The following is an 18,026-nucleotide window of genomic DNA, read 5'->3' on the forward strand; positions in this document are numbered from 1 at the left end:
CTAACCGTTGTTGCTATGCTCAAGTTCAGTTGTAGTTTTAACGTAGAGCATATGTGGCCTTGATGAAAGAAAGACACTAGGAAGATTATAATTGTAAAGAAATGGTTTCACATAATTTAACGAAATTATTATTTTCGTTGTTTTGTATGAAGGTTTTGAAAAACTATGGATTATTTCTTATAGATCTTTCTTTATAATTCTAGTGCATTGCGAGACGTATTGACACTAACTGAACCCGTGTTATCTTAGGCTGGCATTTTCATGTCAATGCTGCATGTACGAGTATATGTTATACTGCATTGAAATTTAAGGCTTGTACAATGGTTGTGTAGTTTGTAGGCTTGTACAATAGTTGTGTAGTTTGTAGATTTCAGCCATGCGCTTGGACTATCTCCAATGTTACTGAGCTACAAATGTGCTAAGTACTGAATTGCATCACATTGATTGCAATCATCACAAATGTTAAGGATATCTTGGAACACAGGTTTCAGTCATACATATCCTAAGTTTATCTATGCCTTCCTTCTGATGATGGAAGCAGAAGGGAGTTCCAAAATGTTGGATTCAGTCCATTTTACAACAAGGTTGGAAATACTTAAAGCTAAACCACATAGTACACAGAGTTTACATGCAGATTATTTACAGTTAACCCTGGAACATGCTTTCTCTTCCTCTTTTGTAAAATAGTGAACAGACCTTATAACATTCCATTGTATTTGAGATTAAGAACTTAGATTTACTTCTTAGAAATTAACTGCTTATTTGCCTCTTTGTATGCTTCCTGCTTCAAGACTTCAATGTGACATTTCAGATGTAAGGTAGATGCCGAATGTAACTTATTCAACAGAGCGACATGCAGTGCTTTGCATTTGTTGATGTTACCACATGTCATTCTTTCGGAGGTTTTTTTTCTCTTTGTGTTTGGATGGAATGGCAATTAGTGTTTGAATCAAATTTCGTGGTTTAATGTGATTCACAATTTTATTTTTTGGGAGTAGACACAATTCTGTGATCATCTGAGAGATTTATTTGTGCAAGTCTGGTGTGAGATCATACAGAGTTTCTTCTATTATAGGCCTATCTCATATTTTTCCTTAGATGGAACATAGCTATATCTAACCTTAGGCACAGAAACTAAACCCTTCAGTTTTGTGCTCAATTTAGTCTTTTGAAACTAAGGCAATATAATACCTTTGAATGACGAAATTTCAACCAAATCTACTTGTATTACTAATCATCTTGTGTAATATGTGCGAAATTATGCAAATGTTAGAAGATTTATTTGTGCAAGTCTGGTGTCAGACCATAGTCAGACAAGTTGTTTGAAAGCATCTGCTTGTGAATTCTTGATAGTCTTATTTGTTATACCATTGCAAATTATAATAGGGATCACATAAGAATAATTCCTAAAAGACCAATTTGACAATCTCTTCAGTGTTGCCAACTAATACTGGATATCACCAAAAGAGGATGAAATCACACAATGCCATGTACTATAATAATAATAGTATTAACAATAACGATGTCTTGCTTATTTACCACATTTCATCTTTGTGTCGGGGAGGTGTTTTCTAAAAGGTTTAATAATTTGTGAAAGTACATTTTTCTTCTGGACCTCTCGCACATTATGTTAGTAGTTAGTAGATTAGTGTATTGATCTAATATTAAAACGTATTTTGTCTGACAACATGAAATTCATTGCTTTGATTAAACAGTTTACGAATTGCGAGACCTAACCTAAAAATGTATTTTGTTTGATCATGTGAAATGATTAGTATGAATTCCGAAAACGAATGCCACTTTGAAATGTATGCTTCAGAATATATACTCCATTATTGTAATAAAAGTCTAAACAGGAAACAAATTAATTAAAATATGAAATGGTATTTTTATCGATCACTCAAGGGCATGTATCACACGAAATACTTTATATTTATTTACACTTAGCCTACCTGACCCTAATCTTGAAATTGTAATCACTACACAAAGCAACACATACAATAACTATTATGTATTAATATTAATACAGATATTAATTATTAGTATGTTCAAATTTCATTAGCTTCCAGTAATGGGCTCAGAAATCTAGAACAATTTGAATTTTCAGAATTTAAACTTACTGACAACTTGTCGCTGCTGCCATCATAACAGTTATAAAATCACTACCAGTTGTAGTATTTCTCAGTACCGAAATTCGAAACGAAGTCGGCAAAAGAGAATTCAACCTGCAAACTATATCACCATAATCCACTAGCTTATGTAGTAATGGGGGAAAAATGGTTGTTTCACCCTTAGGATATTAAGTAAGTTGACCCGGACTATACATAGTATTTCTAAAAACTCGTATTACCAAGGTAACAATTAATGTGTAATTCATAAGATTGAAATATGCTAATGTGTGATTAATTTCACATGACAGCTTCAAGTGGATGTTAAAAGACGAGTAAAAAAAGGTAAAGGTATCCCCGTCACATGCCATGAAGGCACTTGGGGGGGGCGTGGAGGTAGAGCCCCATGCTTTCTTTGACCTCGGCACTAGAATGAGGTGGTGTGGTCGGCACCACGCTCTGACCGCCTTTTACCCCCGGGAAAGACCTGGTACTCAATTTTATAGGAGGCTGAGTGAACCTCGGGGCCGTTCTGAAAGTCTGGCAACAAGAAAAAAATCCTGTCACCACCTGGGATCGAACCCCGGACCTTCCAGATCGTAGCCAGCTGCTCTACCAACTGAACTACCCGGCCGCCGTTAAAAGACTAGTAGAAGTATGAAATGATCAAATGGAAATGGAGGAGCAGAGTGATTTATATTGTTTACTGCGAACTTTTTTCTTTACATAGTCTCTATTTCAGTATTAAAGTTCTTGAGCACTTAACCAATACAAAGATTCTTTTAGTAAAAAAATTCCCTTGTCTGTCCAGCTATTTATGTCATCTACGAAGTAAGACTGTCCATATACGAGGAGGAACTAATCAGATCTCATAATTTCCCCACAGTCTACTATATACAGTCGCGAAGCTTGAGGTGTTTTTTGCAAATCTCGTGATAAAGCGCTCCAAGCGGTTAGCAACTAGAAACAATAGACTGTCCATGGTCGACTTTGGACCGTGAAGAATTTCTATCGAGTGCTAGCTCGTTGCATATTTCACATTGATGCTTGTGAAATGTTCGTTATTGGTTGTAATGAAAATGTTAATGGCTAAAATATAATAATTGGAATAATAATAATAATAATATGGGACAAGGAGGAGACATTTGTAGTGCTATAAATTGTAGCAACAGTAAGAGAAAGAGGCCAGAGTTATCCTTTGTCCGATTTCCAAAAGATTCAGAAAGGTTCCTGGGTTTCCACAGGAATGCTGTGCAGAAACAAAACTCTTAATTTTGAAGTTCTTTGTGACTGTTAGAATACATTATATCCTTAAATTTCACAATGAAATGTTTCAGTCTAACCGAAAGGACATTAGATACCGGTTAAAGTTCTGTCACTTAGGTTGCTAAATTTCCAGAGAAATAAAGGTTAGGTCTACTTTTTGTTTCAGAGGATATATTTTTAATTGTAGCTAATAATTTTGTTATTATTTTTATGTTATTTTACTAAGGACGTAGAAAAATTAAGTTTGTTTTAATGAAATTTATTGATCACGTTTTATTTTCAGTTCTGGTGGGATTATTATTGCTTAGGCCTATTTTTTTCAAAGGATATGTTTTTAATTATAGCTGTTAATTTTGTTGTTATTTTTATTTGTTGCTTTACTAGAGACGTAGAAAAAGTCTGTTACAATAAAATTTATTGATCACGTTTTATTTCCAATTCTGGTGTGATTATTATTGCTTAACCTCATCCCACTGTGTTAACTACGTAAGCCTACACTACAAGTACCGGTACGCGTAAGTTACTCCATTAATTCATATTTCCATTATTATTGTTGTAAAGGAAAATGCAAACTAATATTTATTGGTTTCATAGTTAATTATCGCTATAATCTTGAATGAGTGAAGCTATTATAGTAAATTTCAGTTCGTTTTGCACAAACAAAAATTACATTACTTATTTCTTGCAGGTACCTTCGAGTTTATAGTGGAATTTAATATACTTCATTAAAATAATAAATTAACTTTATGCATTTAATATTTCAATAATGGAAGGAAGGTGTTAATTTTTCCAAAAGAACACGACAACGAAAATGTAACATATTTTGTCATCTGCTAGGAGAGAGATCTGCGATGATGAGGCGATAGTAGCAATCCTAGTGGTGAGCAACTACCCATGTTTGCATTTTTACTACATATTGAGCTTCGCGTCTGTATATAGTAGACTGTGATTTCCCTTCTTGAAAGAAATTAATGGCACAGAAAATGTAAAATGAAATGTAATGGACAAAACACGATTTGTTGCAACTTCCGATAATTGGAATGATTTCTGAACGTGACTAAATACATTTTCAAGCAATTTCAATATCGAAATATGTAAAAACTGTAAAACGATATAAAATGACCTTCAATTTTTTCTTCACATGGACAAAATGCTTTTTTATTAGTTGCCCATTATCACTTTTTTAGTGGTATGTAATTATTTGGAGCAAGGTCTAATTAGCATGGTGGCTGTGGAAGACATTGGAAATGTAGTTCCTCAATAGTTGCAACTGTGGAACACATTGCTGCAAAAAGACGCCAATACTCAGGATTTCGAATTGTTCTGACCTGACCTATCAGTTGCAGATGGTTGTCTAGTAAAGCTGAGATCAGTTACAGTGTGTGTCTGAAACTGCTTCTGTCATAGACTGCTTGAGTGACAGCCTTGCATCACTGTAGAGTAAACTTCCATTCTCTGGCGACTTCACGTATTCATTGTTCTCAAAATGGATGATAATGCTGTTCCTGTTTGTACATGCTGTCTTGGGACAGTTTGATGTAAAGTCATAGTGAATTAAGTGCCAGTTTTTTTTAGTTATATATATATATATATATATATATATATTTTTTAAACCAATGCCACCAGGTTGTCTTTTCGACATTTCTGGTCTTCTCTCCTGGCCGTGGCTTAGTTGTAACCCACTTCTGAGGTTGGGGCGCCTGGAAGGCAGAGTTACATTACCCCGATGTTGTGATAGGATGATTATGATAATGTGGTGCCAGGAGAGGTCTTAAATCTAAACTTAACCTAAATTCCAGACCATGGACGAACACAGGAATAATCCCCTTTAAGGAAAAATTCCTGTGCTCTAACCGGGAATCGAACCCGGGACCTCATGAACTATAGCCAGAAGCTCTGACCACTAGACCATGAGGCTGCCTCCCATTGGAGATAGCCCAGAAGGACTCAGTTACTACACCTTCTTTAGTTGAAGTTACTTCAATATCTGCTCGTGCGTAAGTATATACTGGTGAAACATAGTAAATTAATGTTGTGTAAATAATAATGGTCAATTCTGCTTCAACTTCGTTTTTCTCAAAACTATATTGTGGCACTAAGTTCAGTATGGCTTTACACTGAACAATATGGCTATGAGAGTACCAGCAGTAACGAAAGTAACAAACTTAAAAGACTCGAATGGTTGTGGTTAACGAAATTACGCATATTGTTCTGCTGCACTTAATCTTGGTGTTGCTGCCTGAGCTCTGGTGGTTGGTGAGAGTCTAATATACTGTAGTCCAGAAGGCTGGGAAGGAAGTTGGCTGTGCGTCCATTAAAATGAAGATAGGAACTTGTTTTTCATCATGCTTATGAGTAATTACTAAGTTGTGGTTATTAAAAAGTAACTAATTTTTTTTTTTTTTTTATGTTTCATATATTCGATAGACACCCTACATTATGTCATTGGTTATGTAATCTTAAGAAGGCTTGGATATCCAGTGATGTATGCACTTTGAAACATGTGTCCCCATATGTTATAATTCTCTGTCTGTAGGATCGTAGACTAGATAGATTTCTAGCAGGCGACAGTATTAATTTTTATATTAAATGTGAAATATGTGACTTCAACAACCACTCATTTGGTTGCTAAGCAGGCGGAACTGTCACCAAGAGGATTGTAGTGTGTGAAATTATTTTGAGGCAAACAGGATACACCAAATTTGGCCACCAGAGATGAATACTGTTTGCATTTTTTCTACTCCTATTTTAGAATTTGATTAATTTGCAGTCCAAAATGTAAAGTAGGCCTTATTCATAAATAACTTTATTTCATTGAATTTAACACAGCGTTGATCACAATATTTGGAGGATTTGAGAGTCTTGAAATTCTTTCTTCTTCACTTAATTCAAATTCCTAATATCTGTTCCAAAAATATTAAGATTTCTGTTTTCCGTTCTCTGCATTACACATGCATAATGCTGAAGAAATTCGTATTCCCTTGAATTATATCATAGAGAATGCGGAGGGAATCATGGGATGTCAGATTTTGATAATGATAAATATACTGACAGACCATAAGTACTATTTAATGGTTATTAATGTGTCTTTATATCTTTAACAGGCACCGTTGCTGCTAGAGTGTCTCTATTACATGGGCTTTTAGAATCTATTTCTGTCCGTAATTAAAACGTAAGCAATGATGTAAGACGTGCTATAAGTAGATTGTTCGAGTCACTGTTGCTGATGCATGCAAAATACATCAATGCACAGCCTAATTTAGAATTCGAATTTTCCTATTTTTCACATCGTTTGTCTTCCCTTGTATAATTAGCCTTGTTTATGTCTGTTTGTGAAACTATATTTTTAGTGTTCATTTCAAGTAGATACTTTAAGCTGACAGAAAGTGTCAAAGCAGTATTAACAATTAAATACAATGAAAGTAAGTGAATTCGGTAAATGTTGAATACAAATTACAATGGATAAATATGTATGTATGTAGATATAAAGTAATGCATGATAACAGGGCAAAATACCAATCTTTCATAATATTAGCATTGAATCAGGAAAGAGCACCTTAAAATTAACAGTTTGTTATTGTGGATGACTGCGTATAATGCAAGAAATAAAGACACTAAATGTATCTGAACAGTAGGAAATGAGAATTTCAGTATTTAGTATTTAAGTTCTGATACAGAAATAGAATTTTCAGATATTTCAAAACATTCTGATGTGCTAATGGATTGATTATTTTCCCTTTCTTTCTTTACAGAGTTGAAGTTTGGTACCACAAACGAGACCAGTGAAGATTTTATACTTTATGATGCTGGAATTGTATGATTGAAATGACACCATTGCTCATTACATTTTGTGATCAGTTTGCATTGGCACATTTTATAATTTTGATGAAATAAAATTATATTTTTCTTACGGATTATTTTAGTCACTTGTTACTTTTTAACCTATTTATCTTTTAATACAGTGTATTCCCTCATGAACTCAGCCACCAGTTGGTGGCTCACCAATGCACACTCCTGGCAAAATTTGATATAGTATCCCTGGCCTCAGGCTCTGGATTTCTCTTAATTACGTTTTATTCAATATAAAATTACAATGACAAATACATACCTCGCCATATGATGTTGAGAGCGAATTAGAATCTGGAGAAAAGAATAAAAAAAATGTGAGACAATGTGCATCAGCCAGGCAGGTCACAGCATTAAGACTTGCTGAGTTCACCAGGGAATGCACTGTATCTTGTGATTGAACACTCTGAAATACACATTACATTCTGTGTCATTTGAACAACTCTTTTCTTAAGGGCAGCTACCTTATGATAAATTATACTCATACACACACACAGTGTTCTGAAGAATGATGTTAACAGATGATTAATCAGTAATTGCAACAGTAAGGTCATAATATCTGTGTGGTTTATGTCAGCTATCAAAGTACATAAAAAGTGTCACTCTTTTACTGTTCTACCAATAACGAGATAATGATAGTGGTATTACCATTCTAATGAACATGGATATTTCGTGGTCTGACAAACTGTTAATGATCTCATGTCGAAACTTCTCTTCAAACTGTGCACATACATTTCCATGGCAGGTGAACACTTGTCCCTTTTGAAGTAATTAATTTAACTTAATATTCTTTCCCTTACTTTGTTTGATTAGGATTGAAAACTGGAGGTATCCAGCCTGTGTAAGATAAACTTCTTTGAAGTCTAATGATAATGACTTTGAAAGTAAAATGGTTAATATATTTTGGCAGTAAACAAATGGAGAAAAATAGAACTGCTGAAATGGACAGAACATGTAATGAGATCAGATTACAAAAAATAGAAATTATTAAAACCAAAGGGCGATCAAAACATCAAATGAAAAGGTACAGCTTAAACAGTTGCAGCTTTATGAAAATCATTTTTCTCAACAATGTCGCAACCTTACAAGTACAGTGCAAAATGCAATGAAATGACTTAATGCACAAGTTGATTCTTCCCCTCCAATTTCATCAGACCTGAAATTGTATTGCACAGGCAAAGTGATTATAGAAGCATTGACCCTTTGAAAACATTACTCCCACACAAATTTCTGAGTGCATAAGACATGTACTTCCAAAGGAACCTGTAACATGAATTTGATGAAGCCTTTACAGAAACAAGAAGTGATCAGGTAAGAGAATTCATCCGACTGCGGGGGGGGGGGGGGGGGGCTGGCATGTGAGCTGTGTGAGAGGAGGAAAGAATTATCACAAATAAGAGTTTGTTTCAGGATGGTCAATGCAGGGCTATTCATAAGTCCGTGAAACATTTTAATGTTTAATAACAAAGTAGGCAACAGATCATGGTAATTGATATGCTGATAGAGAAACTTTCCAAGTTTTTTTTAATTGCCATGATTTATTGCTAGTTGGCAGTAATCCATTCTGGCAAAATGGCATTTACTAAACGTGAGCAATCATTTTGTGTGTTGGAATATGCAAGGACCTCGTCAATTCTGACTGTGTAGTGACGATTTCGAGTGCATCTTCATCGGACATTTCTTTCTGTTAAAGTCCACGATCTCAAAAATCCTGCAAACATTCAATGACATTGAAGGGAGAGGATCTCGTGCGACAAAATGTAATGTGCTTATTCCAGGCCGTAGCTGTCTGAACATGGACTTTCTGGTTTATTAAGCCCATATCCTTGTAACTATGTTCTAATGGAAAAAGTTACTCTTACTGAGTCATATCTTTTGAATTTATGGACCAAGGCATGAATAAAGTGAATAACAGTATAATTTTTTTTATTCTGGCATGTGCATGAATAAAAAAATTTGCATATGTTAGACTGAAGAATCAGATGAAAGAAATAGTCATATAGCATTGATGCAACATCTGCCCCCCCCTTTTTTTTTTGCTATTGTCTCATTGTGTAAATAGACTTCTGAAGCGAGATCATGCGCATTGAACATGTAGAAAGACAGTTGCCACTTATAGTACATAGTCATTCATGCTGATCTTTAGTATTGGAAGGTTTTTCATGAAATCTATACAAATTGCTCCCTTATTCCAAACCTTTTCTAGCTTTAATTTTGACATTGCGCTTCTGTTCATAAAACATTTCATCTTTTTTCTTATGTAATAAGTTGAGGGTCTCTAGCCTTTCCACTTCATCTACTGCTGTGCTACTATTATTAAGCTTCTTTGCAATAAGAGACTATTTCTTTGCTTTGAATTCATCGCAGGTGAAAGAGACTGTTTCTTTACTTTGAATTCATTGGAGATGGAGCAAGTATCAGACCTGGGATATCCAAATGCAATATTAAACTTGGTCTGAAAAATGTTTTGAATAAACTCATATGAAACGGTATTCTGGATTTTCGTCTGTGTACATTTGATGTAATTTTTTTTAACACCAATTCCTCAGAAAGATAAATTTTTGGAAAATTTGTGTAGGCTATAGTGAGAAGATAACCGTTGAAGAGGACTGATGTGATTTATTAGTTTCTGAACTGCTTCATCCTTTTTCTTCATACACCTATTACTATGAGTACGAGGCGTGTTCTTAAAGTAAGTTCCGTTTTCAATTATAGCCATCACATCGCTGCAATCGTTATTTTGCACATACGTGTTTTCTTCAGTCCTCAGGCAAGCTGTGCATTCAGTTTCAGAGCTCCAGAGTGTGTGTGTGTGTGTGTGTGTGTGTATGTGCGTGCACGCGCGTGTGTGTGGTTAGTTGTGATCAGTTGAAATTTTTAAAGTGATCGAGCACCCCGCCGACTGAGATACAGTCTGTTATCTGATTCTTGAATGCAAGGAACATCAAACCTGCTGACATTCATCGTCACCTTTGTGAGGTGTATGGTGATGATGCCATTAGTGATGGAATGGTCAGGAGATGGGTTAGGAAGTTCGAGGGTCGCGTCTCTGTGCATGACGAGCAGCGTACCGGTCGGCCATCTTTGATCAATGATGATTTGGTGCGTGCTGTCGAAAAAATTCATGAGGACAGGAGGTTCACAATTTCTTCACTTTCCTTGAATTTTCCACAAACGTCACGGAGTGTTCTCTACAAAATTGACAGATTGATTACGATATCGAAAATTGTGCTCACGATGGGTACTCAAGATGCTCACCGAGGAACACAAAACCAAACGAGCTTCCAGTGCATTGAACTTTCTCACACGTTACAATGAGCAAGGCGATGAGTTTCTTGACCATATTGTGACAGGTGACGAGACTTGGGTGTCTCACATGACACCTGAATCGAAGTAGCAGTCCATGGAATGGTGGCACATTGCATAGCCAAGGAAAAAAATTCAAACTAACCATATCAACATGCAAGATCATGTGCACTGTTTTTTGGGACAGAAAAGGAGTCCTACTCATCGAATTCTTGCCTCGGGGTGAAACCATTAATAGAGAAACCTATTGTCAGACCTTGAAGAAGCTCCGTCATGCGATTCAGAATAAGAGAGTGGGATGCTGACTGACGGAGTTGTGTTGTTTCATGATAATGCTTGGCCACACACAGCTCGTGGCACCCAAAATCTCATCTCGAAATTTGGCTGGGAACAAATTGACCAACCCCCCTACAGCCCAGATTTGACTCCGAGTGACTTTCATCTCTTCCTGCACCGCAAGAAGTTCCTCGGTGGTCAATGTTTTGAAGGTGACGATGAAGTGAAAACGGCAGGAGTGGTTCGCATCACAGACGGGCTAATTCTACAATGAGGGGATAGAAAGACTTGTGCCACGACTCGATAAATGCCTAAATAATGGTGGAGGTTATGTTGAGAAGTAATTGAAGTGTGGGGGAATACAATGCAACAAAAATGGTTTGTAAATATCTTCCTGTTTACTTACTAAACCCTTTTGGAACTTACTTTAAGAACACGCCTCGTACTCCGACAGTCTACAAGTGCATTACCAGTAGTAGAAAGTGTTTTCTTAATTGTAATCATATTTTGACAGCCAATCGAGTCAGATTGAGGGTTTTCAAAGTAATTGTAATCATATTTTGACAGCCTTCGGATCAGATAGAGAGTTCTCATTGATGCCCTATGCTCCACCAAGGAGTGAAAAGTTCTACTTCTACTACTGATCATACTGTATTTTGATTTGTTATATCATGCATGTTTAAAAAAAGCTTTGTAATGGAATTTCAATAGTTTTTCCTTCCCTCAGAACACATACCTTTTAGGCATGAGTGATCTCTGTCTTCCTCTGGTTTCCTTTGTTTATGTTTCACTGGCAGAACTGATATTAAGGTACACAAAAATGAGCACTATTTATTTTTGTCACAAAGTAAATTAAAGTTTTGGATTAAGATATCACGCTTCTGTTTCACATTGTCTCTTGCACTTACAATCTTCTTTACCAGGTATATGAATCATAGCCCTAATAATTTACTGGCATTAGTAAATCTACCTTCTTTCGATCTTATATACATAATTCCCACAAGGGTAGCTGCCCTTCAGTAAGACTTGCCATAAGACACAGCATACTAAACAAAAAATAGAAATTTGTATTACAGTAGAACCTCTATTATCCGTGGTAATGAAGTGGGTGGACTGAATGATTAATCGAAAAAATCGGATAATCCGCACTATAAAATACTTTCGTAAATGAAGTGAATAATACTTGAAGTTTCGTAATTTCCTCCGTAGTCTTGTGTTTAACACGCTAGGTAGTGGATCAAAAGTTCACTAATTTATGTTTGGTTGTGAAGGACGTGTTTTTAATGGGCAAGGAAACACTTTGTAATGGCTGTAGATTTACATACAGTACATACTTTATCCTTAATTTTTATTAAATGGTGCACAGTTGTAACATCAGTCTCGTATTCTGATGCGAGATGAGCCACAGTTTCTCTTTCTCCAAATCACTCAATTATAGTTTTCTTTTGACACTCATGGAATACATTTTATTTAAAGTTGTACAGTACGACAACTCGAACAGTAGACCAAACTGGAAATGTAAAGGCTTGTAATGACACTCTCTAGAAAAAAAATACGTACTAATATAACATACAGTAGTATTCCATATGTTTTTGTAACAAAAAAAAAAAAAGAGTGAGCGAGAGACAGTCGGATAATACGTCAATCGGTTAATAGGATGTCGGATAATTGGGGTTCTACTGTACTGTATCAGTATTACCTCTACTGTGATGAACTGTCACATTTTCATCACTGGAACTACCGAATTCAATCACGTTTTTTTTTCCAGTTTATGATTACACAATCAGTAACAAAAGCTTTGACCAACAGCAACAGAGTGATGAATATGAAAATACAATCCACAACAATGGAAACAAAAAATTACAAATGCAGCAACCAGGGCTGCTACCACTTAAATATTTTTCAACTCTTCCTAATAACACACAATATTTAACTAATTAAAAAAATATATGGACTGTGAGTGTTTTTCCAAAATTTGTCATGTTGGAATGTAGTATTGTTGTTTAGTCAACTGTCTGAAGACAGGTTTGAAACTCATAAATAACACCAATAAGGCACCACTCATGAGGCAATTAGGCCAGGAGATAATGGGGTAGTGTGGCCAATTCCTTTCTCCCTCCAATGCACACATCGCCGATTAGCTACATATTCCACTAATCAGACTTTAGATGCTTACAAGGAATATAGTATTCCATCCCTAAAATAACAAAGCATCAAAATCATGAGTTTCACCAGAAGTGGACGTTGATTGTTTCCCCCCCTGAACTCTTCAAGTGTTAACATTATCATTCGTCACCATTTGGTATTTGAGTCATGGAGCATTGTGTGAACGTTGCTGTTGTCCTAGGTTTTTCGGACAGTTAGAAATATGAAAGTTTCTTATCCATGCTTCAGTAAACATACTAGAATAGTGACCGATATCGAAAACATGCAACAAAATCTTTTTCGAGATATTCATTGGAATAACTGGTTTCCCAACAGCTTTTCTTTCTTTTGTGTGTGTGTGTGTACGTGCGTGCGCGGAAGGGAAAAGGTACAAGAGATGCAATTGGACTACTGCGAAAGATACCTAGAGAAGAATAAAGAAGTGTATATAGTGTTTGTGGATTTAGAAAAGGCATTTGACAAGCTGGATTGAAATAAACTGATGGGGATCCTGAAGAAAAGTGGTGTGGATTGGAAAGATAGGAGACTGTCCAGTAATCTATAAATATATTAAATGAGTCAAATTCAGGATAGGAGAAGAAATGTCTGAAGGAAGTGAAATAGTGAGAGAAGTACGACAAGGATGCCCTTTATCACCTACTCTTCAATATCTATTTGGAGGATTTAGTGAAGAATTGTTTTCAGAACATGGGAGGAGTGATAGTAAGAGGAAGAATAAAGTGCATAAGATTTGTTCATGATAAGGTATTGTTAGCAAAAGAGAACACAATACTAATGGATATGAAGCAACTAGAAGCATTTGAAATGTGGATATGGAGAAGAATGGAGTGTGTGAAATGGACAGAAGAATAAGAAATGAAGCTGTGTTGGAAAAAGTGGGTGAAGAAAGAATGATACTGAAACTGATCAAGAAGAGAAAAAGGAATTGTTTGGGTCACTGGCTGAGAAGAAACTGCCCACTGAAGGATGCGCTGGAAGGAATGGTGAATGTGAGAAAATATCGGGGCAGAAGAAGATATCAGATAATAGACGACATTAAGATAATATATGGATCATATGCGGAGACAGAGAAAGGCAGAAAATAGGAAAGATTGGGGAATGTTGGGTTTGCAGTGAAAGACCTGCCGTTGGGCAGAAAACTATGGAATGAACGAATGAATTAAACTAGAAATTGGAATATCAATGGTAAGGTGATACAGAACGTTATTATTTGGAAACCCATAATGAGAAAGTATGTGTCATCTTCATAGCCTACAATGTTCTCCACATTTCAAATTTCGTCTCAAATTGGCGTTACCGTGGGCATAGGTTCAAGATATTTGTGTCATATGAGGTAAATTTATGTAAACGATCTGTGTCGAAGAAAGAGACGAAATAACATAAATCAAAAATAATATTCGAAGTCTTTGCTTTAGTGTGATAGAAATTATTAAACTATTGCATATTAGTATTGAATATTGACCTAAATTACACGTGCATTTAAAGTTCTCGGCGTCCGGGATTTTGTATTAAATTCACAAATATTACAAATATACATACCCTAAATTAAAGCATGAGGTATCGATAAATCATTCAATCATGGAGGGAAATGCGTAATTTAAAAGATTAACATAATTCACAAATTCAGTTTATTCAATTTCTTTTGTTTTGTTATGATGGTAATTGTAATTAAATTATTTTGTTAGTTTGTGAGTTGTAATTGAATTACAATTTAAGTTACTGTACATAATTGAAGGTTTTCGGTTCATTGATGTGTACATAACAATGGAAATTATCGAGCACAAACTCCACGAAACTTCATAATGCCTAAGATGCCGTGACTGTAAGTTCAGCTTGCAGATCGGTATCAGCTTTATCTGCGTCTGTTTATGTTCGTTATTGTTAGGTGATGTCTTCATCTTAATTTACGTGCACAAAAATACATTTGTGTGTTTTATGAAGGTAATACGATTTACTTCATTGCCCTTGGATTATATAATAGAAATATACAGAGGTATTTTTTCTCGCAATTATGAATTCTCTTCTGCCACGCAGTAATGTGCTGTGTTGAGAGTTCAAACTACATTGTAATTTTAATTCGTATATAAATAACAATATTTTAGCAACATTTTAGTGCAATATCCCTGAATCTTACTGAAACTTCTCCAAAGATTATTCGAGACGCTGGAATCTAAATATATTTAAGTTGCTACTGATAAAGAAATAGTCCTAAGGGTAAAGTGAGTAGGCCTATTACTTTATAGCCTAGAATCCGTATAACGGCTTGAGTCTTTCTTGTAAGCACAATTTCGATGTGAATAGATTGAAGTGTTACTTACGAAATTATACATACTCGTATTATAAGGTGCAGGTACCGTACACGAATCAGTTAACCGTATAAATTATAACATTTATCGGTAATTAATTTTAAAAAGTTTCATGAAACAAACGGGCAAACTGACACTTCACCTGATTTCGTCATATCAAAAGCAAACCGGCATTTATAATGATGAATCCTCGTTCCTTAATAAAAAAAAGAAGAGACAATTGAAGGAGGCTCAAATTATGTTTTTTCCAACATTATTGGGAGTTATGAAAGGACTGCATAAAAAGCAGGCAGATTCGGGTGAAACTTGATGTAGAAAATATAATCCTACAAAATATTACAAGAAATCGTGTAAGTGGAAAGAGCGTGATACCGGTAGACAGAATGTGTCAGCATCAATTGTCATATAATTACCGTACCCAAAGTTACACTAACTTGCATTACATTATAACGACAGACTGGAGAGCAATAGGGAGACGTTATGAGAGAAAATGAACAGGCCTAATGAATGAATTGCTGTTTTTTAACGAGAAAATATCTTACCCAATTTTTCGAGGAAAGAAGGACAATTTCAATATAGGCCTTCTATGTAGGTACTGTATGTATATACTTATAGTAAGTATATGTTGTATTGTGTATTTCCAACGTAGATTGGGCCATTTAGATCAATTATTTGAATGTATGTACGTCTCTCTAGTCTCTGTGATTCACTTTTTAACATGGGATGGCATGAGGAAGACCGTATCTGATATTATTATGCACAATTCTTCAGAACAAAGTAAAAAAAAAAAAAAACATCAAAACCTAACAAAACAATCGTGTAAACGCACAGATAGAACTTCGTTATAATTATTAACAATTTTCGAAGTCAGGTTAGGATAGCTGAGAGTTGTGTAGATAGGTAGGGTAATATAGGTAAGTACAGGGGTGTATTTCAGGCATGACGAGAAGGTAGGTACTATAGCAGGTTAAGTTAGATCCATTCAATGTATAATAGGTCTCATTTATCTGGTGCTTCATTCATAAGTTTCATTCCACAAAAGATCATACATACTGTATACTGTATAATGAAGACTGCTTTTTCTCATCTTCTGCTGCCAGTACTTGCTAAGTATAGTTATAATATCGAAATAAGGTATGTGGTAGTTTTAGGAGTTCGTTTCAGTTTGTAACAAGAAACAAAAAAATGGACCAAAAAATAAAAGCTCCAAACGAGAATAATAAACTTATTCTTTCGTCGATGGCATTTTGGAATGTAGGATATCATATTGCTGTGGAAACAGGACTACTTGGGAATGATCTTTATGTTTCTGCAGTATGTCAAAGCTTGTGTTACCAAAACCAACCTAAAGGAGTGTGACACTTTTGTAGTTAGTATCATACTTAGAGTCATCAGCAACTTTGTCTTTGAATGCAAAGGGGAAAGAGAGGCTGTAACCACTCTGCCATTCTGCTTAGTAATTTTCTATGTAATGTCCATTATATGAGTGATTAAGTATACCTTAATGACGACAACCATGCACTAGACACTGTCAACTAATACCAGTTTTAAAAAAGGATGTGATTTTTGTTAGTATCTTCTCAAACAGTGCATAATTAACTTTTTTACCTCTTCATGATCACACTAACTTTTTGATGACAGTCTGGAAACAATGTTGAAGTTTTATAAGACTATTGCAGTTTCAGGAGCCTTATAACGTCGTGAGATGTGGACACAATGATATCTAGAGATAAAAGTAGATTATATAACCATCTGAAATGAGGTTTCTGAGGCAAGATTTAAGAGTGGCAAGATGATGGAGATTTGAGAATGAAACGAGAAATCAATTACAGATTTATAAATTAAATAAACAAATAAAACACTATATACTGTGGCTAGAAAACAAAGAACGAATGAATGATGAAAAATATCCAAAGCAAATATCATGAATCATACACCAAAAGGAAAAAGAATCGTTGACCAAAAAGTAATAAAATAAAGAAAAATAAAAGAATAGAGATAGATAACTGGATTAATATAGGCCTAAATATTTGAAGAATTTCCTGTTACCTTGTAAAAATAATTTGATCTTACGTCAATGTAAATACTTACAAATAAACACTTCTAATAGAGATTATTTTACTCCATCTGAAACTTTTATATTATTTTTAGGACGTAAGTAAATATGTCTTATGATAAAATAGAAATGAATCTTTATCAGATATTAGATAAGTAAGACTATCCTGTTAATTAATCAATGGAAAGAAGTACCAGTATGGTTAGGTGGTTGAAATATTGGTTGTCCTTTATTGTAATTTGTAATAAAACTTGTGTCCGTTTGTACTTACAGGTTGAGAAAGAGAAATTATCAATGGATTCATTCTTTGACAGTTTGAAATTGTCAGCTTTTGCTGAAAATGATTTGAGAATTGTGAACACTATACAAAATGGAAATTTTAACATACATATAGACACCATAAATTCTCTGAGAAAAATTGTAGAGAAGACTACGTTAGCTTCTGTAAGTTCCCTTGGCTTTTGTAATTTTCATTGTATGTTATTGTTATCTTTTATTTGTTTTTAACAAAGTATCTTCATGCAGTTCCTGTTATAATGTGGCCTACTGATAGTTGAATGCTGCACTCTATTTTGTACGGTAATTATGGAGATAATATAGACCTACTAACTTTATTCCTTGATGCTTCCGTTTCCCCTGCCATCATTACACCAATTCCTTATTAGTATCTCATCACTATTCAGTGATAGAATATCC

General features: G+C 35.0%; 2 protein-coding genes across 7 annotated transcripts in view; both read left to right on the forward strand.

Annotated features, from left to right (window-relative positions):
- The window catches only part of LOC138710620 (probable splicing factor, arginine/serine-rich 6), a 75,473-nt gene extending 68,185 nt beyond the window's left edge, over positions 1-7,288 (forward strand). For all 6 annotated transcript variants that reach the window (XR_011335281.1, XR_011335282.1, XR_011335279.1 and 3 more), the window contains one exon: positions 7,127-7,288. Coding sequence is in view for 1 of the 6 variants with exons in the window: in XM_069841638.1 (XP_069697739.1) it covers positions 7,127-7,160 (34 nt within the window). In the remaining 5 variants the exon portion in view is untranslated. The remainder of the gene's footprint in view (positions 1-7,126) is intronic.
- Positions 7,289-17,459: 10,171 nt separating this feature from the next.
- The window catches only part of LOC138710622 (serine-rich adhesin for platelets-like), a 66,017-nt gene continuing 65,450 nt past the window's right edge, over positions 17,460-18,026 (forward strand). The window contains exon 1 of the mRNA XM_069841640.1: positions 17,460-17,774. Coding sequence (XP_069697741.1) covers positions 17,511-17,774 — 264 coding nt within the window. The 5' untranslated portion in view covers positions 17,460-17,510. The remainder of the gene's footprint in view (positions 17,775-18,026) is intronic.

Source organism: Periplaneta americana, chromosome 12 (assembly GCF_040183065.1).
Source record: "Periplaneta americana isolate PAMFEO1 chromosome 12, P.americana_PAMFEO1_priV1, whole genome shotgun sequence".
NCBI classification, from domain to species: Eukaryota; Metazoa; Arthropoda; class Insecta; order Blattodea; family Blattidae; genus Periplaneta; species Periplaneta americana.